The following is a 26,081-nucleotide window of genomic DNA, read 5'->3' as shown; positions in this document are numbered from 1 at the left end:
ATACCATCATCATCAATAGAAGTAGAAAGTTGTGAAGCTGGTGGTCTGGAAGCTTGTTTTCTTTTAATTATATCTTCAATGTTTCTCAACATAGAGACACAAGAGTCTCCTGAATAGTTAAACTATATAATATGATGTGGCCATTAGACTGAATGATTTCAACAGTGTCTGAAAAATCATGTTTGTCTCTGTCTCAGCTCATATCATTAACACACTTGTCCATTTTTTGTATTAAAGATTCAGGTTATGAGCTAAATACATGTAAATACAACTAATACAACATGGATTAGAAAAATATGAAAGTTAGGGTGGTAGTGGTACATTATTTTTATTGCTTAGAAATCTTTTTTTTTTGTACATTTAAAGATAAACAGTTTTGTCATGCTGAAAATGCTGAAGCTATTTTCAGCATGAGTTCTATTCTCCCGCAACTATGGCACATCATATTATACACCATCTCCAGGTTGTGCGTTTGGCCAAAGAGCTACAAACAGGCGTGTTTATCCTGAGCCTGAGCACAGCAGGTGACCTGACCAACAAAACAGTCTGCCACAAAATACGTGTGTCTGAGTTAACGATAGAAAGCAGTGAAGAAGGAGGTCTACTAAATCTATATTTCAGTAGAGATCATTTCCATATCATACACACATGCTGAAGCAGAGGGGAAAGTCATCTCAAACTGAACATTGAGTGTCCATCTGCTTGTCTCTCCCTGTTTCTGTCTCCCTCATACACACACACACACACGCAAACACACACACACACACACAGACACACACACCACTCATCAGAAACCTCTGATACATCTCTGTCCATCTGCTCATTTAAAAGTACACACAGTGTAAGACCTCTAGGTGGTTTGAACGCTCCTTGTGTGTGTGTGTGTGTGTGTGTGGACCAGGTATGGGGTGTGTGGGGGTTGTCTTGGTAACAGCTGAGTTTTGGGTCTTGGGCTCCAAGGGAGCGCAGCTGCACATGGCAACACAGATGGTGCCTCACACACGTGCATGCGTACACACATGCACTTACACTGAGGCCACATACAGACGTACACGTTCACACTCTCAGGCCAAACACACACACACACACACACACACACACACACACACACACACACGTGTCAGTGAGTGGGCAGCTCAGCTGTAACCTGGAAGGCTGTTCACTCTTTCATTTTGTCTATTTAGAGACATCCTGCCTCAAACAAATTATTCCATTTTAATTTTGAATCTTTTCTATTTTTAGAGAAGCTGTACATCTCATCCTTTGTGCCGACCACAGCTTTTGAAATGATTTTCTCTCTATTTTTGTGCTGCTTTTCACTTCATTTTATCATTCATAATGTGTCCATTTTCCTTAGTAAGTGAACTTTCAATTTCTGTTGATGGTGCTGTTATTCTGTCTGTTCAGTAACAAATGCTTTACTGCCTGTGTTATAAAAAGATTTGGGTGTGTATGTATGTGTATGCTGCATGTAGACAGATTAACTGTATTAAGAAGTTTTAATGCAGGTAGTCAAATGATAACGGTTCATGTGCTCTGTAGAGGGAACTGATACGGTTTCACTTTGTCAGTTCCTCTAAAAATTCTGGAAGTTAAAATTGAGTGTAATTAAATGTGATTTGAAAATTGGGAATAAAGTGAACTGCGTGTTTGAAATGCTGCAATTCTCAACATGTGGTACTCTGTTAAGGCTTTCCCTGCTGCTGATGCTTTTTTTGAAGAGCTACACTCAGGCTGTGAGGGAACACACAGCGTGAGGCTGAAACAGACACTGTCACAGTTGTTGAGCTCTTTGTAATGGTTGGGGATACAAAGGCTTACAAAAAATTATAATTGTTTTAATTCACATAAAAACACCACAAACATTACAAAAAGTAAAGTATTACAATATTAAATATATGTGCTTATTGATTGTTTAGAATTTAGAAGAACTTATCAACTTAAGAAATTATGAACTTACACAATATTCACTATGATTTTAAACTTTTATTTACTACCAAAGACGAGGCACAAGGCACATTAACATGCATGAAAACACTCAATGCTGTGTTTTTGATGGTATGTACCTAACAGTGTTTGTGAACAGAGGGGCGTTTTCATCACTTTCGCTGTGAAATACTTTTTTAAAAATCAATTTTACAGAAATTTGGCCACACATTGCTCTTGCATCTGGGAGTACTGTATCTTTTAAAAGACACGGCAACCTTGCAGTGACACTGCATTTTGAAAGGGTCACTTTCTGCTCGTCCCTAGATACCTCAGGTGATTATTTTACTTCCCAACATCTTTTAGAATAGAGTCCTTCAATTCATAATTTGAATTATGTAAAGTTCTCAACAAATGGTATGAGTCTATTAAAGGGGAACTCCACTGATTTTACCCATCTCAGTTTGTCTACAGGGTTTGGAGAGTACTACTGAACATCTGCTGAGACTGAAGACCACAAATTTTAAAGTGAAAAATCTGTGTGCAGTTAGAGAGAAGCGAGGTTACCAGACCTCTGTAGTCCACCTCCCGTCAGACTACGGAGGCTACATTAGCTGATACTAGCATAACAAAACCTAATCTGTACAATGGAGTGAATCCAGCTGAGTCACATTGTGGGTAATAGGCACCAGGAGAGGAGAAGAATGCATGGAATAAGAGACAATATCTCTGTTTCTGCCACATTGATTTTGATTGAATTTTTGTCCATTGTGAGTCTAACAAAGTTATATGAGTGCAATGCTAAAGTAGTGGAGTGTTCTTTTAATAGAGACCTAACCCAGAGGGCTTTGAATCCACCAACCACTCACAAGCATACATCAGTAAGCTTCTATGGTGTGTCTTTTCACAGGTCAGTTCTGATGGGATTTGAGTCTGTTAATTCCCCTTTACACATTGTAATATTCACACACATACACACACACACACAAACACAGAGTCACATACAGCAGCTGTCCAGTACTAACACAATCTGTTTTGCTTCATATCATAATTGCCACTGAATATTTTGACTATTTATTGAAACTCGCAGCATAAATAAAAAAGGAAGTTAATATAAAAGTTTAAAAGTTAAGGGAAGGATTGAAATAGCTTTCAAATCAATCTTTTTTTTTCATTTTCGTTGATTCAAAACCATATTTAACATGTTTGCAGTGATATGAATTCCATCAGAGAGCGCTGTTCGGATTTCCAATATAATCTGACGTTACAATCCAGCAGGAGAGACAGAATATTATTTGATAAATATGAGATGGAGAATCACTTCTGGAAATGCTAAGGCTCAATTTCCTGTCTAACAGGAAATGAAGCTGCCACAAAGTTGGAAAAAGACATATTTGATTATTCTGAATAAAGTCAATATTATTTATATATATATTATATATAGACGGGTGACAAATTAAAGGAAAAACCAGTACAGGTCTGAATGCTTGACCTCTACAGTGAGGGGATCTGGTGGCTCTCTTATGCTTTGGGAGGCATTTTGCTGGCATGGTTTGGATCCACTTGTCCCCTTAGAGGGAAGAGTCACTGTTTATCCTATGATGAAACATTTCTATCCTGATGGGAATGGTCTCTTCCAGGATGACAATGCCCCAATTCACAGGGCATGAGGGGTCACTGAATGCTTTGATGAGTATGAAAATGATGTGAATGATATGCCTTCTGATCTGGTGACCTTCACAGTCACCAGATCTCAACCCAACTGAACACCTATGGGAGATTTTGGACTGACGTGTTAGACATCTCTCTCCACCACTATCATCAAAACACCAAATGAGGGAATATCTTTTGGAAGAAAGGTGTTCATCCTTCCAGTAGAGTTGAGAGTTCAAGGTGCATTGAAACTGTTCTGGCAGCATGTGGTGGCCCAATACCTTACTAAGACACATGGTTTTTCCTTTAATTTGTCACCTGTCTGCATATATTTATATATATTTATATATGTATAGGTTTTATATATATATATATATATATTTCTTTCTCTTTTCCTTTCCTACTGTTTCTCTTTGTTTCTTGCTTCATATCTGACTTCATTGCTCTTCTCTGCCTTCAGTCCCCTGCCTCCAAATACACACACACACACACACACACACACACACACACACACACACACACAGAGAGAGAGTCATACCACCTGAGGTGATTCCCACAGAATTAATAACTCTCCCAGGAAAGTGATAAAAGGAAATCCAGCCTCCTTCTTTGTCCATATTTGGCCATTTCCTGACAGCTCTAATTAACTAAGTCCTTTATGCTTCTATACCTGACATTTGATTGGCTGGGGGGCTGGCCTCGTTAAGAACAGTTTTAAATTAACAGATGAAATTAGATTGGAGATTACTGGAGATATGCTTGACGAGGTTAATTAAATGACCAGTCATGAGGGGCTTGTTTGAGATCCAGCGTCACTGACAGATTCAGAGCTGATAGAGTTTCTGTCTGCTCCCAGCAAGGAAAGATACTGTATATTCTCATAGAGCAGCTACAAGTAGTTCTTTAACACAAGTAAATCATTCCCATGTTAATGTTAATATATTAGGTCATTTGCTTACCATAAACATATGAGACCATCTTTGAGAGGTCACTAGCCGCTACCAGATTGAAACAGAAAAAGGAACATCTTCCAGAGCATCCTTTGGACTTCAGAGGGCATACTGGCTGCCCTACAATTAACTCCTCCTCCACACATCACCCTTAACATGTTTTACCACGCAAATTCTTGAGGGGTGAGGCAGGAACAAGCTTTAAACATTAACATGTTTTCAGTTGCATATTTATACATTCAGCAGACACATTATTAGAATTCATTCGCATTTCTGCCCACTTGGCAAGCGTGAGTCCAAAGTTCACTCTTGTTTTGGCTTTTAAACTGTTCGATGCTCCTCTATGTTCACCAGCTACTTGCTAACTTGGTCTGTCTTCAGTTGGATGATGGGCAAGTAGCATACAGTGGGTTTATCACAGCTTTTCATTCATGTGTTGATGAGAGCCATGAGACTAAACCAAAAACATTAAAGTTGTGGGCCATAACACCAAAACAATGACTTAGTAGAGGCTAAAATGCATCATGGACCTGGGGGGAACTGCAAAGCCAGGTGATAATTCTCTGTGGGTTCGTCACCGTGAACGATCCCTTTCGCATTACGCAGTTAGTACAATTAGTATATAGCATAGTCATTTGCTCCATTGTTATGGTGCACATTTAAGTTTAGGGTTAGGAAGAGGTTTTGCTGGTTGCGATGAAGCTGGCAAGATTTCTAAAAAGCCTGAGTGAAAGGTCTGACTGGAAGAGGATAAGTGGCGACATCCTGAGGGGTTTCTGATAGTCCATCACCCTTATGTGTACAAACAGGGGTGGCTAAATAACGTAGTCAAATACAATCTGACAAATACAGCCACAAAAATAACCATTTAGTTCAATTAACCCCTCTCTGACAGTGTCAACAAAAGCAAATCTTCACAAAGACAAGCCAGGAAGAGACATTACAAACATTACAGACCTGTAGTCCAACCCAAGTAAATAATCACCAGCCACTACTGGAAATAAGGACAAAAAAAGATGAATAAAAGTGATAATACGAATGAGCAGATGGTTGTGGTCTTGGAGGTGGTTGGCTGTGAGCTGAATAAAGAAACAAAAATTAGAGGGAGAAGTAAAATAAAAGACATGGGAGAGAAAAAAGCAAGTGAGCCCACAAGAGGTTAGGAGTGCTAATAGTCCTGGTCTCAGTGGTGATAGTGTGTATGTGTGTGTGTGCGTATGTGTGTGTGTGTGTGTGTGTGTGTTGGGGGGTTTCTATGACAGAACTGGGTGGCAGGTGATGGCTGACTGACAGCTGTTACCCGAGGGTCCCAAAACATCCACAAGTGTTCTACTTTTCCAGCTTGAGGCCAACGGGTAACAAAGTAGACTAAAAGGAGGACTGCATGGTAAATTAGATTTGGACCCTGAATCATCAGAGTCATCTGCGGTTTGAAGAGCTGCAGGCCCACAAGTGACTGGACAGTTTTAATTTTGTATGTGGTTTCAGGCTGTACGTGTTATTGTATCGTTTCCGGTTGGGCAGCTGCAGGTAGACTGGAGAGAAATACTTGTTGAAAGGTTTGGTAATTGGTTTTATATTTTCCTTCTCCTTTTACAGTTTCAGTTTGATTTACTCACTATTATCTTTTTCTTAACCATGTGTTTTTACTATCCAGCTGCCTTACTCCAGATGATAGAGTTGATAAAAATGTTGATATGCTCATCTGGGTCGCCTTCCGTTGTTATTGTGTGAGCTCTTGGTGGACTTTTTTTGCCCTCAGTGTTGTCTTTGAGGGTGCTTTCAAGCATAACTTGTTGGGTTCAGTTCAAACGAATTCTTGTGTGTTTATCCAGTTACTGCGGGCTGTTTATGTTGGTGTGAAAGGTGTCAAACTTTGGTGCAGAGAATTTCTGTAAAGGAGGGTCTGCGATTTGTTTGTGGTGTGAAACCAAAGCAAACCGACCACAGAATTTCATAATTGTAAATATGTGATTTTAGCAAGAATTCATTCAGTTATTTCTTCAAGAGCTCTTTGAGCCACTAGAGAAGATAAGTGAACCCTTAAGGTTCACTATAGTGAAACATCACCTGCTGTCACCAGAATTTGTTTTCCCTGCGCTGATGATGCATGATGACATCACCAAAACTGTACGAATAACCTGCAAGTCCGTTGACCTCATGCTTAAAGCTCTTGATTCATTTGTAATAAGTCAGTAACTGGACTAAAACTAAAAGGCAGCAATGCATCGTTTTAACCTTACCTTGGTTACAGACCCAAATGAACCAACCTACAGGTGTGAAAGCGCCCTAACCCTCTGATTGGTGGAGCTTGTTGGGGTAATTTTTGGTCGAAATCTCAGTACAGTATATATACAGTATATTTTCAAAATGTGGAATTTTATCATTCTAATAAACACTGGAATCAACCAACAATCAAAGCTACAGTTGTCCTGAGACAAGAACTGATTTCTGGGGACTATAAAACCATATTTCAGTCTTATAGTCTTTACATGCAGTGTTTAATAATTTTATTGTGGTTTGTGGTTATACATGTAAATACAGCCTTATATCAGTCTTAGTTTTCTATCAATAAAACATGTAATTTTCAGTTGGGTTCATGCATTAAAAACACATAAAATGTAGGCCACATGTCTAATTCTTCTATTAGACTTTTAAAGAGCAGGAAGACCAATTCATTGCCAGCAAATATAAACATTTACATACTTCTTCTTCTTCTTCTTTTTCTTTGTCTGGTTGCTGAACTCTTCATTGTGTGCCCACTTCTGAAACCAAACCTTCATGTGTTTCATCTTAAGATAATCAGGTATTGTTATAATTATGTTCCCCACATGATCCCACTTTCCTGCTGTAACAACCAACCTTCCTAAAATGGACCATTAGAGCAAACAGTCTTGAGGCAACTCTATGACTATTGCTGCCCTTCAAAAAGTTGAACAACCTCGTATCACTATCTACATCTTCAAGTCATGAAACCCTCTTTTTTTTTTTTTAAGTCAACTAAGATGAGTAGCGTTGTCTATTGTAGCAGGAGAGTATGAGACCTCTTAACCTCCATTACACATCTAAAAGTGATAGATAGAAACAAACTATTCCACTTAAGATCCCTCTTTGGCTTCTCCCTCTGTGCTCCTGCTCCCACAGCTGTTAAAAGTGTAAAAATGTTAAGAGGGGTAAAAAAGTGCTGCCCTTAGAGACCGAACACTTACATGGCAGCGCAAATGCAGAGTCATACGCATATAATGATTAAATACACAGGCATAAAAAGAGAGAGGGAGATGTGTGTGAAAATACAACTTATGAGAAAATGTGCATGTGTAAGGAAGGTAAACGAGGACTGCTTCATCTGCTCATTTTATCCTCTGTTACACACACTACTAACCCGAACTGAGTTCTATGAACACACACACACTTTTTATTTGTTAAATGAACTATAGGCAGGCATACATCTTCTGAGCTAAATGCATAATCCAGGACAAGAAAGAAGTATTAAACTAATTTAATTAGACAAATAAAAGGGTTCTGTTAAGATATTAATATTCATCTGGTAAATGAATATTTCTGTAAATGAAATCATCATGGCGTCTAAGTTGGTGCCTCACGACGATCTCGAGCTGGAGGCTTGAATTTACATACAACTACAGTATAAAGGAAGTTACTAAATGTGAAAAACTCTCTGGGGAAGTCGAAGATTATCAGGGGATTATGCAAATGAGAAGCTGCACACAAATATATCGGAATATGTTATTAAGTTTGGTTTATACTTTCACTGCATTAAATGGTGGTTTTCAGTTGTTCTTCTCTGCAGCAGGCAAACCAGAGAAGCTTCTCAGCTTTAAAGGGGAACTCCACTGATTTTACACATCAAAGTCTGTTTACAGGTCTTGGGGAGTGCTACTGCATATGTGAGGGGGGAAAAAAAAACATGTATAAAGTCTTTTGTGGCTCCAGAGAGAGCTGGGCGAGGTTTGATAAATTGACAGCTATTTTACATATAAATGTAATTTTTCATCAGTATGAGACAGAATGGTCATATCAAGTATATCTGCCGGAAGTCTACAGGTGACAAATAACTGTGTATGGCATGTAAAGCACTGCAGTGTGTAAAAAGTGTGAGTTGTGTCCCTTTACTGAATACTTTTACATAAATACTTCTCCCAAATGACCATGTGGTCACAGTCCTGGGTGCAACAGAGAATATCCAGATGCTTACAAAACTAGTATATGCCCTACGGGTTGTTACAAGAGTTGTTGGACTCTGTAAGAGTGAAAAAAGAAAACCTTATAGATGCTATTATCTGCAGACAACAACCATTTGTCTTGGTAGTCAAATATCAAATATCAGGCAGAGCGAGTTTTATCCTCTGTGGATAAAAAGAAGGCTGCACTTGAGTCAGGTCGAGTTAGAAGATGACTTAAAGATCAACGATGAGACTAATTCACTCCCGTCCAGCCTCTAGAGCCAAGAGGAAGTTAGCTTAGTTTAGCGGAAAGACAGTGTCGATGTAAAAAGTAGTGGGTTTAGGGGGAGTTTCTCAAGTCTTGTCATCACAGTGAGGTTGCCAGGCAACCAGCGGACACTCCAGTAAGTCACTGCCGAGCCAAGAAATTGTTCCAGCATGTAACTCCCCTTGAAAGACTGTTACATTTCTGGTTGTGTGTTGATTAAATGTGTTAATTAGTAAGCTTTAGAGGTGCTGGCAGTTGGATTTTGTTAGTTTTGGACAGACAAAGGCCAGCTGTTTCCCCCCTTTCTAGCCTTTATGCTAAGCTAAGATAACCTGCTGGCTCCAGCTTCATATTTAGTGTGCGGACATGAGAGGGATATCAATCATCTTAACTAACTCTCAGCATTTCCCAAAATGATGGTGCATCCATGACATCAACTGAGACCCCAATGAACTAATGATGGTGTTATTCTTATATGATGGATTTCCAATCGCAGCGATCTTATGGGAAATTAGGCACAAGTATTGAAAAGGAGAACACAGAGGGGAAAAAAGAGGGAAGCAATATGGGCTACACTCAGCATTCAATCAGATTAAAAAAAAAAAATCACTAACATCTTTTGATATTTTCTGACATGTAAGCTATAACATGTGTCAAGCTTAATGCAGAGACACTCCAGGTGCTGTGGGCGCTGCATGGTGGATATCCAATCTCACACAGCCTCGCTCACACTCAAGTCATTAATCCTTTCAGCCTCATACACACACGCACACACACTACACACGCACACAGAGTGGTCCTGGTTAGGTAGATTTTCAAAGGGGATTACTACTTAATAAAAATCCAATTCTGGCTCCACAGGATCCTTATCCCACAGAGAGGAAGAGAGCTTGAAGAAGAGAGAGCGAGAGAGGAAAGACAGCAGGAGAAATAATTAGACAGTGATGGAGACACAGAGATCACAGTGTACCAAACAGCGAGGACTCCCTTTTTTCAGGACGGCAGCTTCTGAACTCATTTCGGGGAGAAAAAACAAAAAAAACACAGATTCTGAGAAGCACTTTCATTAGAAAATGTTTGTGTCTTCAAGCATTAGAGTCACAGGTTGATTCAAAATTATGCTGAATTCATTATAAAATAACCCTGACACAGCTGCAGTACTTTTTTAGGTCAAGTGACTTCCTGAAGCATATCTGGATATTTTTCCCATTGACGACCATTTTTATAACCTTGAGTCATACTAACATTTTCTATATCACTTGTGAATCCCAGTGTAAAACAAACTAATTAAACATGGCACGGGGACATGGGGACATGGTTTAAAGAGAATCCTGGTAACGATGGTGCCGTCGCAAGTTGTTTGGTCCTATCTTTTGACTGAAGCCATGAAGATGAGAATTTAATGATGGCTGAGTGGAGTTGCATCATTGCAGCCTAATTTAAATTAAAAAAAAAAACACTGAATCAGAGGATAATCTTAATGCTAAACAGAGAAACAGAGGCTAGTGGTCAGGTTTACAGACAAGTGTGCATAAACCCTTTTTCAGACATTCTACGGTCTTTCATTAAAGATTCAATAGCAAAATACGTTTTAAAATCCACCAGTAATCCAATCTGAGAGAGAACAGAAACACTCTTCTTCCTTCATATTAATACTAAACCACTGCTGCTATCCTTCACAAGTGCCACCGTAAAAAAAAAATCCGTAATGTTCTGTCATGTCTGAATAAAGCCCTGAGAAAACGTCAAAAAGCCACCACTTTCTTTTTGACACACCTGGCTGAGAAAAAACAGAGAGAGGAGTCAAATGTCACCTTCTTCAAAGTCCTTGGCAGATGTAAATATACCACGTTTATACAGATTATATTACATCATGTGGTGAAATCTTGTGCAGCCTCAAGTCTTCAAATACTATTCAAGTAATCCAACAACTAATCAGAAAAACTAGCATGAAAGAGACTCCTGATTTTATACAAACCAATGTTGTTCGGAATGAATATTTAAGGTGTATGCAGTACTTTATCAGTTAAAAAAGACAAGTACAACATCTCCAGTTAATGTGACATCTTCACTTCTCTGTGTAATGATGGGAACATAGCAGCCTACTTAGATCTTTTATCACACGATGGGAAACCATTTCTTGTCAGAGGTCAGAGTTGGAAAGACAGTAGCAGCTCCAGGACTGACTGAGAGCTTTGAGGTAGATGCTTTCCAAAATGTGGCTTTGAAGTCACATCTTCTGACTGAAGGACTGCCTTGAGCCAAGGTGCCACCCCAACATTAAATGAATACTCCACCAAGAATCTTTTGACTATCAAATAGACGACCTTGAAGCGTGAAAAACTCTAAAAACTTTGTCAGCTTAGATTCACAGCAGATACAATGAAGTCAAGTTCTGACAGAGTCACAGACAAAAAAGTATTTTTTTTTATTTTCAAACCTCTCCTGCAATATAATCTACTTCTCCCTCACAGTCTGTTCCAAAAACTAATCGTTTTTCTACATTGCTAAATACAGAAAATTCATGTTATGCTGTATTGTGCTGTAACTTTTGTGTAGCTTCAAAGCTCCTGGAAGTAGAGTCATTTGTTGGCAAAGCAACAAACCTCTCAGAGACACCTGCATTTTATACTTAAACCCCCCCGTCCACAAAGAAAACTATTAATGCTGCTTTAAAGTTGAGAGTAATCACCTCGAATAGCTTATTTTGGGAAATTTTGAATAATCCAAGCAATCACTGGCAAGTTATATATCTATCTGCACTGTTCAACACCTGTTTGTCACCTTATTACCTCATATACATCAGTGGCGTAGGCAGAAATTGTATTTTGGGTGGGTAATAGAAAAGTGTCCGTCTTTTGAAAAGTTTGAAGAGGAAAAAAGAACAAATATAGAAAAACTGAAAAATGAGTGACCAAATTACTTTGCAACGTTCTGCATCACAAAGGCAATAACAGCAAAACACTGTCTATCTAACATGCTCATCCAACAGAGCATCAGACTGTAGAGTCTGTACACAACAGTACACACAAAAGCCTGTCCAGTCTAAAATACCACAGTATATTTGCACTGGTAAGACTGGCTGCTAATCAGCTCTATCAGAGTTTATTAAATACTTGCAGCCATCCCACCAGCAGAAACAAACAGTGCGTCTCCCCACTGAGAGAGACGCTGTGCACATTTTATGCACAAGACCCAGCAGCCTCACATTGATTATTTAAATCTCTCAACATGCCGAAAGCCTCAGTCAGGATCTAATGTTAGTTAATGTTCTGTGTTCTTCTACACATCCAAAAGGTTACACACACAGTCCAGGTTCATACAGCGAAACTGTTTGGAGGAAAGCAGCTCTCCTCCTGATAAATCCTGAGCTCCATCAGCTCATATTTCAGAAGCTAAAAGCTAATTCTGCTTCCTCTGGAGAGTTTGCTCTGTCCTGTCAAGTTGATAACTACAGTTTTTAGTAGTCGGGCTGCCGGAGACAATTATAACCGGCATGTGTCTACCAGGTCCGTGAGCTGCACGTCTCATGCTCAGTTCTTTTCCCTACTCCACTATCTTTATGCACAGCGTCTATTTTTGCTGGACTGGCTCGCACATGATAGAAAAAAAATAATTACTGCAACAACCCAAATGGGCCTACAGGCTGCCAGCCACCTGGAGGCAGCAGCACCTCCAGCACCCCTACTTCCTGCGGCTATTGGTGAATCTGCATCGGACTGACTGGCAGAAAGCTGACCTGTGGACTGATGAGTCTGGTGGACTCAGAGGTGGAGGAGCTTCTTTTTTTCAAATAACACATTAAAAAATGTGTGTAGCCATTGATGTAGCGTTAAACGTTAGATTGCAAGTGTGTCGTCTGAGTCACATCACAGTGATCACTTCAGCATCACGGCTGCTATGATTATGCTTTAGATGGCACTACCCATGGCTATGTGGGTGATATACATACAGTATTTGTATGTATTTCTCTTGCACCATATTACAATGCAATCACTGAGGGTTAAAAGCAGGTGGAAATAGGGTCTCTTGGAGGAATGGAAATCATTCTTAAGGGGCACAAAGCAAAGAAGTTTGAACCTCCTCTCTCTGTGCATGTTTGTAAGCTTTATACAAAAGCACACACACACACACATACCCAGAGCTTATGCAGCACTTGACCTGGGACAACAACACGAATGGTTCAATTTCCTTGCTAATATCTTCCTGGCCTCAGCGGAGACTTAAACCGGTGACCTTGCAATCTTGAAGTCCATTTCTCCAAACTTTTCCTGCTGTGGTTATTTTTAAAATCCCAGTGAAACAGAAGTTTAGGGGACTGTTTCCCCTCTGTCAAATACTTCCCTCACCTCTCTCCCCCCATTTGTCTTTCTCTCTGTCAGTCCCTCCTTCTCCATCAAGGTTGCAAACAAAAGCTGATTACCATATTCATGAGTCCGCCACATGACAAATGAAAGCGAGAGCAAAAGAAAGAACAAAATCCATTCTTTAACATGCTGTCATCTCATATCGATCATCCTTTCACCTGCAATTATTTTCTCAATCCCTTCAACGCTCTTTCTCCTCCCTCACAACTTTCAGCATCCCTCTATTCTCTCACTCTGCTTCTTGTCTGTCAACAGCCTGTTTATAACAAGGCGCCAAGAGAGATGTGTGTGTATGTGTGTCTGCACATTATGACACTGATGGAAAGGCTAAACACCTTGTATTATATAATGTAGTCTGATGCTTTGTGTCTGTGTATTGTGAGTGAGTGGACAGAAAGATGAAGACAGAAACAGCGTGTATGTGTGTTTACAGTGATAGAGAGGTAATTCAGATACTCCCACAGTGCAATAGTCTTATTGGCTGGTGTGTGTGTGTGTGTATCCTTACTATCTCCCCTCCCAATTCAGCCCTTTGTTACTTTTTCTTTGTTGCTTCTTCTCACCCATTCCCTACTAATTCACCATTCTCTAAACCTCCCGAAAACGATTGTCCAATCATAATTTAGCAACTGTAACTAGGCACAGCAAGTCTGTCAGGCTTTGGATTTCTCAACGTGTTGAAGCAGTGTGCATGGGACTGGTAAGAGTGATACTTGTTTTGTTTGCGGTTTTTTGCCTCCAAATAAACTGATGCACAGTGCAAGAAATGGATTAAAATGTAGGTAATACTTTGTTTCAATTAAGCATTTATAAGCAGTGTATAAACATTTAATAAATGGCTTATAACACACTGTAATGTAGTTGCAAGCAGATATAAGGACATTTTATAATATAAAATAATATACATATTTATATTATAACTGTGAGTTATACTGTCATTCATTATCTGTTTATACACCAGCCTCCACTTAGGGGTGCCCACAGAAGGAGTAATGCACTCAGGCTATGTCTGCTAATAACTACATTATCCTGTGTGATAAACCCTTTATTAAATGTTTGTATGCTGCTCATAAATTCTGAATGGGGACTTCAAGTAAAGTGTTTACAACCTGCAGTACTAATGGGGTTAGTTTCAAAGCCAAGGAGCACATCATTAATTATATTTAATTAGTTTTTGGTGTTCTAGGCTATGTTAAAAAAGCCCTGTTCATGTGTAGCACATCCACCGCGACTAGCACTATCCCCACTACATGGAAGCCTGGTCCTGGATGGTATCAGAATTTAGGCTAACGTTAGCAGCTCTGTCCTGCTTGAATTTGTGGAAGTTTACGCTTCAAGACCCCCTGTTAACTTTCCCCAGAGATATCGTTACGTTAGCTTGAGTCATCTGTTGACTAGTCCTCATCCTAAAAGCATTTTCTCTTGAAATGTTAAAAATGTAATCATAGGACTGAAAATAGTAAGTAAATATATAAAATAGTAAGTAGTAAAGTAAGCTAGGCACATGTAAGCCAAGTTAGCTGGAAACATTAGAACATTTAGCAGTAGAAGTGTTTTCAATCAGCTCATAAAGCTAAATTTAGCTAAATTAGCTAGCTAGCAACAGTTGTCATTTCAGCCCCAATAAGGAAGTAAAAACCTGCTTTTGTCTCTGTCTTTCCTCAAGTCCTGTTTCTACTGTGCCGCTCCTTCCACTCTCTTCCTCTTTGTTTTATCATTTTCTTATTACTTACTCCACTTATTACTTTTTTGCCTCCTTCTGACCTCTTCTTTTAACCTTTATTTCCTTCATTGCTCCTTTCTTTTATACCTCCTCCCCTGTAAATGACCCTGATAAAGGCTCTGTTCTGAATAAAAAACATTCTTCTATGTGTTGCAGAGTTGTTGTTTTTTTATTCGATTGTTTTTCCTCCCTAGTATACTGTCTCTCTTTCACCCTTAATCCATCTTTGGCCTTCTCACTTTTCCATTTATTTTCTGAGCACCAATTTTTCAGGTTTTATTATAGAGACATGCTTTTTATCACCTTTAACTAGACACACAAAAATAAATGAATAAATTGTGTGTTATTGTTGCAGATAACCTGACACTTTGTGGAGCCTTTGTGCTGCATTATTCTGCTCTGAATTACATGGCTGAGGATGACTAACAACTGCAAACACAAAGACTCTCTCACATGGTTGGAAATCTGAAATATAAAGACCTTTTCTTGCGTTTATTTCATCCCGCATCCCCTCCCACCCCACGTTATCTCTCTCTGACACTTTGAAAGGGAATAATGACATGACGCATCACCATTTTAAAGCACATGAATGAAAGGACTGAATGAGCTGAAAGAGAAAGACAAAGGGACAGTTAGAGATATGGAGAGCGGAGGATGGAAGACAGACAGATGGAAGGAAAGTGAGATAGAGGCAGACACCTCGCAGGGACAGAGGAAGACAGACAGACAGAGATAAACGCGATGGGGGAAGAAGAAGACAGAGACAGACGGAGAAAAAAGAGACAAGAGGGGAGGAAGAAAAAAAAAAAGACAGAAAGCCTGCCTCCTTATCTTCCCCTGCCTTTCAGCCAACCTCACACTGGCACCTTATACTGTGTTTGTGTGTGTGTGTGTGAGGATGTTTTCCTGTTTGTGTGCATGTTTGGTCTAAACTAGGCCTGCAACTAATGACTATTGTCATTATCAGTTAATCAACCTATTATGTCTTCCATTAACTGATTAATCATTTAGTTACATGTCATAAAACAGTAAAATATCCTCAACAGTGCGAGGTAATGTCTTAAGATATTAAACTCACTTTAATATAAAACAGAGAAATACAAAAACATATCTTACATTTTAGAGGCTGAAAACAACAAAGGTTTTGCATTTTTTTCTTCATAAATGACTTAAAGATTAATCAAATTTTAAAAAATGTTCTGTTAGTTGACTAACTGATTAGTTGACAAATAGCTTCAGTCCTAGTCTAGAGGTAATGTTAGCATCTGTGTGTCCACTGTATGTATAAATGTGTTTACTATTTCAGATATATGTGTTTGTGTGTGTATTTGCATGAAGCTATTTCATCTGTTTAATGTTCATATGTTCAGTATGTTGCCCCATAAACCTGCATGTGTGATTTCCATCAAGGCTATTTAATCTCCAAGACTAGTAAGTGTGTCACCAGCAAATTAACTTAAAACACACGAAGAGAGAAACTGTGCAGTTTAGTAAATTGATGTGTGCTGGAAAAAAGTGTGCAGATGGTTAGCTTAGCTTAGCTAGCTAAGCTAACAAAGACAAAGACTGGAAACAGGGAAAACAGTGAGCCTGACTCTGTCAAAAGGTAACAAAATCTGACTACTAGCACCTCTAAAGCTAAACCAAAAACCCAGGTTTATGTGCTTGCGTGTTTCTCAGCAGGAGGCAGTGACTTTCTGGAGTCTTCGCTGGTCGGCCTAGCCACCTCACGGTGATGAGATTAAAAAAAAAAGGTATGTCCTAATATCCACACTACCTGAATAACATGAACTGCTATCTATATCAATTATAAAAAAGTGAAATAATTATTACATTGGGTGAACTGTGAAAAACAGGTGATTTGAGGAAATGCTTCATTGTAAGGCTTATTTATTTATTTATGTATTTATTTGGATCCCAATTAGCCACTACCAAGGTAGCAAGTTCTCTTCCTGGGGTCAACTCAACCCCTTAATACTCAGTTATTTGAGTAACATACAAGCATTGTCTAGGACCTCCATGGATGGTTATCACTTGTGATGGTTACTGAATACATATTGAACCCATTTAAAACTTTTATAAATAATATCAATCATAGCAGATCTTCTGTAGGGGACATATCTTCCATAAGCTTTCTTCTTTTAGTATACTGAAGCATCTATAATGTTGGACACAATGGATGATCAAGACAAAGTGTGTATGAAACTGTGATGATTGATGTGACATATAAGCTTTGGAGACTTGCTACTGGCTGACTCAGTTTTTGAGGGAGGACATTGAGATTGTAGTGCTTATTTTACAGCAGTGAGGAGTCCCATAAGTCAGTGATTAGAATCACACTTCAACTTTCCAAAAGTTACTTTTAGCTTCTTCACACAAAGTCATACTTTTTTTTTCTTTTTTTTTACTAACCTCCCAAAGTCAAAGCTTAGATTATTTTTAAGATTATTTCTTAGAAGTTTTATACATAGTGGTTCAGGATGTGTTAATAACCACATCACCACATTCACCTGTAAGTGAACCATGTGGAAGTGATAGAGAGAGGGAGGAGTGGAGGGATCCAACTTTGGAAGAGTTTTCAGATGGGGACAGAGATCGAGGGACAGATGAGAGAAACAGTTTCAATTAGCAATTATCTCAGCCTCACTGACTTTAAATACGACTGACATTTAGGTCTGAGAGCAGTGGTATGACAAATTACTTAAATGATTAACAATTTGTTGAGCTTGTGATGAATAAAAGGAACATACATTACCAGTCATTAAATCGAATTGTGTTTAATTTATCATGTCATCACAATTCATCATGGTCCAGTTACTGTGCATTTTCATATTCACATTAACTTTCACTTACATGAATCAGTTTGTCAATTTCTTTTCATGTGGCTCACTGTACCAGAGGAAAAAAAAAGACATCATTGTTTAAGTTATGACTAATGTATTGAATAAACTTGAATGTTTTTCTGTGGATTCATCAAATAACTTTACTGGTTATTACTCCTGCTTTTAATCAACACACATATTTCATCATGTTTTAATTTTTACTTTATAGATCCTTGATTGAGCACATTAATCAATATTAATAAGAAACAAAAATGACTGGAAATCTATCATGAGATATGAATCCAAACTGCCTTCATAATGGCAGGATGAATATCATACTCCTATTAATCCAAGAGTGGACCTGTGCTATTTCTTAGTTAAAAATACAGCAAGTCTTAAACGCATTTGACATTCAGATGATGCATTTATTCTGAGCTATTTTCAGACTCTGTAAGGTGCTAATAGTATTGATGGTATTACACCTACAAACTTCTGACAGCGCAGGGTTTTATTTATCAGGAGATGTGCAAATAACTCATCAAGCATCATTATTCTTTTTTTCTTTATTTATATGATTGTTTGTGAAAGTCTTGAATACTTATATCATGAATCAATCTTTAATTATGAGGGTTTTTTTATCTGTCTGTTGCCTGTAGCCCACATTAGTATAATAACAATGAGCGTAATGAATTGTGTTTATAACCCATAGCATTATGGAATAATGAGAAAAGTGGAGGAGAGGGAGGAAGGATGTGTGGTGGCAAAGAGGAAAAGAAAAAAATAAGGATAAAACCTAAAAAAAGGAAAGAAAAGGGGAAGTGAGGGAGAGAAACCAACAGTCAGCTGAGAGGAAAGAATAAAGGGATGAAGAAGAGAACAAATGAATGAGTGAAGGGAGAGAAGAAGAAGAGAGGAGGAAGAGAAGAGGGGTGGTGGGGGGGGGGGAGGAAAATGAACAACATCACTGTGGTTGCTGATGTAAATCTCCCCCAGGTTAAAACAAGATGATAATTAAAAATGTACCGCAGGGTCACACTGTGAGTGAGTGAGTGAGTGTGTGTGTGTTTGCGTGTGTGTGCGTCTTGCTGTGCCTTTATTGCTGTAAGTGGGTTTGTGTGTGTGTGGTGGTGGGGGTGGGAGTGTTGGGAGGTGAGATTGCAGTGCCCATTAAAAGGTGTCCCTGCTGCAATCAGTGTACAGAGGCCTTAGGGCCTATTTGTTACTACATCAATCTGGAGTTAATGGAAACACAACACACACACGCACTTGTACACACATCCAAACACATTTCTGCCTACAGTGCTAACATTGTCAGAGAGACCGCTGAACAGCAGGACACACACATCCATGCACGCACGCACTGAAACACACAAACACACACACACACACACAAACACACACAGCTGGCAAGGAAGCCAGCCAACCGGGTCCACAGCAGAACACAACACACACAGTTACACAAGCAAATCCTAAAGAGATTTAATGAGAACCTTTCTGTCTGTTTCTTTCTTTCTATGATTTATAAGACAGGTCTTGTTGTTTTTTGTTCACATTTCTTACAGAAACCTGATTTCCTCTTGTCGTCAGACTACTGCTAACGGTGTGAAAATGACATTTTTTTAAGGTTAAGTTGCCAATCCAAACATCCAGGGTGCAATTTGTGAAAAAAATCAGTACTGTGGATAGCATCACTCGGCCAAACGTGCCAATACACTCAATGTCATTCTTGCAAGTCACTGTTTAATTCAGCTCTATGCGCAGCAAACTTCAATACCGAATATAAAATAATCACAACATGCAATAGCACAACATGCTGTCATCATAAAAATAAACAGGCTGCAGTGCGTGCCTACTTGTCAGACTAGGAAAACAGTCTGCTTTGATGATGGACTCTGTCTTCTTTTTCTGCTTTCCTGTGGAGGGTCATCTGCAGCGTGTCGCCCCTCTTTTACCCACATCTCTGCAAATCTCCCAGCAGGAAAAGAAGCAATCCCTGGTCCATTTACTGAGTCATCATGTAGCCTAGACGCTGTGTCATCTCTACTGTCATGCGAGCGCTGACAGTGAAAGTCCATTTCTGATTTTAATACTGTTTGAACCAATGACTTTTCTTATGTTGCAGCGCTTTGCTTAGATTTTTTAAAAAATAGCCTATTTTTATTTGAGATTTTTTATATGGTCTGTGGGTGAAGCAGCATGAATCACCATGAGGGGGATATCTCAGCAGAGGCAGGGATATATAGACCAGAGGGGGGAAATCCCCACCATCCCCCCAGGCAGATCGCACCCTGCAAACATCCTTTACTCTCGATCTGAAAATCACCAAGTGAAGACGAATTGAAGTGAAAAGATTAAATTTGAAAATGTCACGGTTTTGACTGTCTGCCAGTTCTCATCAGTAGATAAGCAGCGCCGTAGCGAGTCCTGTGCGGGCTCTGTAAACGTTTTAGCACAAAGTAAATTGGATTGAGTAAATATCTGCTCATAAGTCACCGCTAATTGCTGAGTAGAGGAGATAAAGGAACAAAAACGCAGCAGGGCAGGAATGGGTAGAGTGCAGAGACACCATCTTTCAATTGTATGAAACTGAATACCCTGCAGCTCCAGGGCTGCTGTTCAGTAGCTGAACTTGACCTCTGATGTCCCTACTGAGGGAGGCGATTTCCCTGCAGGGTTCAGTAAAGTATCTCTTTATCATAACTGCAAGGACAATGCTGTGTTGTGAGGTGATTTTAGAGTATTGGTCATATGGCGCTTACTGGCTTGAAAACTGTTTTTAACATCAGCAGGCTCAGTCAAAAGACTCTAATGCCAGCCCTGTATCCCTTTAGAATCACATTCATATTAAATGATTCAGCACATCTTGATTTACATCCAATGCCAATATTCAGTGCCAATGCAGGAAGTAGTGTGTGTGTAATGTAGCAAAGCGGAAAGTAAGGTTGTGGAGGTCAGGACGGTGGATGGGGGTGTAGTGAGTCTGACTCAATCATGCGGGAGACTGGAGTTCCTGTCCTATCACAGACCTGCAATTAATGTTGACTTTCATATCAGCCATAACCACAATCTATGCCTAACCTTAACTATACAGTAGTTGCCATGTGGAGATTTTGCAGAAAGAAAGATTTGTTGGCACTGGACGCTAAAAAATATTGAATGTAATTTGGGGGTTTTGCAGACATTTAATAAACTAATATCAATGTTCTTTTCTGGTAGTAGGATTGCTAATGCTCGCTGTCTGTGGGCCCAAAAATAAAGATCAAAGAACTTTTTCGGGAAATGTGCCAGGTGAGCAACTTTCACTGGAAATAATGGGGCACCATCTGTATCCAGTCCTCTTGATACTGTATATCCATGCACTTTGTATTCAAATTATAATCTATTACAGTTTCACATAAACTGTCCAATTATGTGTAGTTTACAACAATAATTAAGTCCACAGCTAGTTCACATAGGGTTTGACATTTTCTGTTCTAAAAACTTGGTTTCTACTTGGTGCCAATCTGTCAATTCTGAAAACTTCTTCTCCAGAGCCAATAATGCATTTGACATCAGTCAGTTCGCCATAAACAGAGGAGGACCTGGGTAGTTAGCCTGAAGAATGATTGCACCAATGCTGAAGAGACAAAGAAAGTTGAAACCTACATTGCAAGGACTCCCATTAGCCACTGCCATCAAGTAAAATTCCAGCTTTAGGTTCATTTATGCCTGAAGGTCACACTGGAGTGGCACTTGAGCTGACCACCTCTTTTATGACTTGGCAAAAAAAAAATACCATTGAAGTGTACCAATAGGCCACAGACATGCCATGCCATGAAGAAGTACCACAGAAATAAGCACTTTGCACCAAAGATGGAGACATTTTAAAAATGAGGACCTGAAGGATTACCACTCGAACTGAAGAATAAAAAAACAGAGAAGTGCTGTTGGTCCTTACCAGGCATGATTTCTATCACTGTGTCTTGCCTCTCCGGGGGAAAAAGGACCTTGGGAGGCTGAGTGGTCTGGAGAGCTGAGAGGGAGAAAGAGATACAGAGTGACTATCAGGAGTGTGAGCGTTTTGCTTGAGGACATATATCATCATATTATGAGTTCATCATTGCCACATAACAAATTCTAAATCAGAGAATCACAAAGATAAAAGAGAAAAAAGCACTTTCTTTCTCAATTCACACATTCATTATATTCATCAAACTATTAAAAATGCCGAACTGGCAAATTATTTTTATTAGTTATTGAACAGATTAAATCAAAAATAATTTTCAGAAGAATTTCGGAAAAGTTAGAGCATCATAGCAAGCACCACCTCTAAATGTCAGTCAAAACAAAACAAATGAAGTGAACAGCTCTACTTTAATGCACCAGCACTTCTGTCAATTGGATAAAAGCCCCTGAAGAGTTAGTGCGAGGACAGAAAGAGCGAGAGGGAAACACAAGAAGGGCCAGAGCTGGAAAGTGACAAATAAAGTACGTATAGATCAGACAACATATAATAATGTAGGTCTGAGATTAGGATGATTAGCTTGTCAATTTTCTGAGCCAGGAATAAGCTACTGGCATAATGTTCAGACTGTGGAAAAAAGGTGTTCATTATTTCAGAGATACCTGAAAACTGCAGTTGCAATGTGGTTGTAGAGCTATAAACAGTAAATTATTTTGTGAGGAAAAACCCATGGAGAGAGCGTTTGCTCTACCAATTACCCCGTAACATCACAAATATGAAGAGACTGGACCTCATTGACTGTCACGCCTGTGAGATGCTGCCTCAGCCGTAGAGGCGGTTCAGTGTTCAGCAGTGATTTCTTTCTGTCTCTTTGCAGACAAACAAGTTGTCCGTCTGACCGCCTTTGTACTCTGATGACCCGCGGACACGCTCTGCTTCCACCTGAAGCACCTTTCAATTTCACCTCACTGTACACTGAACGCCGATGCTCTCTGTCCAACACCTTTCCACCTCGTTACCTCCAAGCGTCTAATAATTCTGTGATGTCTTTCAGTAGTCTCCATTATTTTTTAAAGGCTGCCATGCCTGTGTTATTTATTCTCTGACTAAAACAGAGAAGTTACACCTGTTTGGTTCGCTTCAAACAAACTCAGTGGAGGACTAAACTACTGGACCCAAAGGAGGGTCACTGTCCACTTCCATGTCGACTCTGATATGATTTGTTTATTCTGAAAGCTCAGTGGAACAACCACAGGATTTTATAACAGCAGATATGTGATGTTTCTACAGCAACTAAGACTGTCTGCTGATCACAAACTGTCTTATAATCTTATAGTATGCTGGATCAGTTGGTAACCATGGTATGTAGCAGTTCCTCATTAAAAACCAACTACTCCCCTATAATATTGTAGTACAAGATTCCTCTTTTTCATCCAGTTTATACCTGGTGGTCATTATTCATTACATACAGTATGAGGTCATGTTACAGTTTCGACTACTAATGTCCATGAATTATTTTTTTATGAGCTCTTGGTGATACCAGAAAAGATAAATACATAAGGAGTTGTAAAATGCAGCATGAAGTGGGTCCATGAAGCAATGATGATGCACGATAACCATCCTTATAACTGTCCAATGATTGAATTAACTGTTAGTCCTTATGATTTCATCTTCAATCCTCTTGGTTCATTTGTAATGATTGAACATGAAACAGACCAGAACTAAAAGGCAACAGTGTATAATCTTTGGACTGGATCAAATGAACCAAATGCAGGTGTAAAAGCAACATTAGAAAACAGATACTAAGGTGAGACACTGCAGCTCTATCTCAATATCAAAAAATAGGTCTCTATGTTCTGATAATGATGGTCTATTATCCTTTTAATGTTCTCTGCTCATATAGCTTTTGGTGACATTTCTTGTATCGATCATACACTCCAAAGCACAGCAACTTACACACTGCTCAGAGTTCATATCAGAGGTAAGTGCGTACAGTGTCCGGAGGTGTTTCCACACCTAAAACTGTTTCATTACTTTGACTTTCAGTTTTGCTTAAAATCAGAATATGCTGTGACTTCTTCTGTGACAAGAAAACCCCTAATTTCTTTTCTTTTCCACCTTTAACTGCGTCATCTCAGCTTTTCCTTTTTATCCCAATAACCCTGTCAATCCCTCCATCACTCCATCCTTCCCTCTGTTTCTCTGATAAGACTGATAGTTTAATTTGCATTCTGGAAACTCTGCTGTGCCCCTTTTAAGATTAATGAGACAACCCTTCACCTAGACCTACTCCTCTCCTGTTCTGTCCTCTATTCCCACTCTTTAATCTTCTCTGTTTCCTTTTCCTTTTCTCTTTCCCTCATCGTTCTCATGTACAGGCCTTTAGTTGCTTCAGAAAACTGAAACAACTGTCTCACTCTTCATATGTATAAAAGATATACAGTAGCTCACCATCAGACCAAGGTAACTGTGTTCAAAAATGTGCTTTTAAGCTTTCATTTAATGACCAAACATGCTGCATGGTTTTTGGTGTTTTCAGGTGTATTCACCAGCATCTGCCTGATATTACTCACTGTGAACTTGACTCAAAGTGGAAAGGAGGCACAGTAGGGGCTGTGTCAGTGGTGATTAAGTAGTGGTGCAGTGTGTCTCTCTAAATACATTTGTGTCTTTACCAACACCTAAGACATCCTACTCCAAAAGCCTGCGATATCTTTTTGTGGATATGTCGGTCGAGGACATTTTCCCTTTCAATAGAAATTCTTCAAGCAAACTTGGACCCTACAGGACCCTGGTTCCAACTGTCTGTTGCAGTTACACAGCACTATTGGCCACAAAATTACAAAAAGTCTTGCTGGATGCACTGCTATTAATTCACAAAAGCCCACTATGTCTCGAAAAGAAGATTGCGTGTGTGAGTGTTTGGGGTGTGTATTAACTGGAATAGAAATTTGAATATCAAAAGGTATGCGGTGAATAGATGATAATGATGGGGTTGCTGTTTACTTTTAGCACACGGCTTCATAGAGAGAGACACACACACACATACATACACAAGCATACATTTGAGATCTTTGAACTTTTCATTTGTCTGTGTCTGCATGTGTGTTGGGGAAAGTGCCATTAGGTTGTTGTTGGATTTACAATTCAACCTTGATTTACCAGAGCTGAAGTCAGGAACAAAGAATCTGTTCTTATTCTGTTTTTCTTTTGCATTTTGCCTATTTCGTGTTTCACTGTGTTTATATTGTTTGATTAAAGTAATTAGATAAGACAATTCATGTTTAGTTTAAATAGTATCAAAGAAATGTTAAGAACTTACTATTAACAGTATTTACAGTTACAGTATTTGCAGAAAATGTGAGAATTTATGGGAAACCTAGCAATGCTAATTATTCAATATTACGATGGACCATATACTAAAAATACCTCCCTTTGTGCTACAGATAAAGATGCTTCTATTTTGAAGTAACTAACTTCAGTGATGAAAGAAGTGTGTGCAAGATGTTGGGTGCAAAGTCTGTTGTTTATTTTCCTTTCTGTAAAACTGCAGCATATTGCCGAGTAAAATGTTAAGTTTGAACAACATCTGTTCTGGAAGCTTCCACTACACGAACAGATTACACTGTTAAAACATGCTGTCATTTTTGGTTTCACTGAAACTGCAAGTTTTTACATTTTGGCTTTTGTAGGGTTTAAACAAAAGAGCTATAACATGTTCCATAGTGACAGAGAGATTCCTGAGCGTTGCACAGAGCTAGGCTAGCTGTTTCCAGCCTTTATGCTAAGCTAGGCTAACCATCTCCTGGCTCAAGCTTCATATTTAATAGACGGATATGAGAGTGGTGTTGGTCTAATTCTCAGCAGAAAAACAAGAGTGTATTTTCTAAAATGTCAAACTATTCCTTAAATGTGGATTGGTGCAGCTTTAAGTTCCTTTCCTGCTAGCCAAATATCTAATTTTGTTATTTTTAAGACTACTTGGGAAGTTAGCTAACTTTGTTTAAATGTGGTTAAATAACAAGAAATACTCCTACCAAGTCGTGATATTGGTACACACGATGATTGTTGCTAGAATGAGTTCTGGAGCCATTAGAACATCTACCACGTACACACAGAAACCAACACAGCAGTCGAAATGTAGCTAAAGTTCCTGACTAGGTTTCTGGAGAAGTTCCTGTATTTGTGTTAGTACCAAAATGTGAAAAGAACAGCAGACATCACTTATGCATAGATTTTAAATTTACA

The 26,081-nt window shown here is 39.0% G+C and overlaps 1 protein-coding gene across 2 annotated transcripts in view; it reads right to left on the bottom strand.

Annotated features, from left to right (window-relative positions):
- il1rapl2 (interleukin 1 receptor accessory protein-like 2) overlaps positions 1-26,081 on the bottom strand; it is a 168,867-nt gene that overhangs the window by 44,524 nt on the left and 98,262 nt on the right. For both annotated transcript variants that reach the window (XM_067598599.1, XM_067598600.1), the window contains exon 5: positions 21,828-21,902. In XM_067598599.1, coding sequence (XP_067454700.1) covers positions 21,828-21,902 — 75 coding nt within the window. The remainder of the gene's footprint in view (positions 1-21,827; positions 21,903-26,081) is intronic.

The sequence above is a fragment of the Thunnus thynnus genome, chromosome 9 (genome assembly GCF_963924715.1).
Source record: "Thunnus thynnus chromosome 9, fThuThy2.1, whole genome shotgun sequence".
Classification (NCBI taxonomy): Eukaryota; Metazoa; Chordata; class Actinopteri; order Scombriformes; family Scombridae; genus Thunnus; species Thunnus thynnus.
This window is presented reverse-complemented; position numbering and strand designations above follow the sequence as displayed.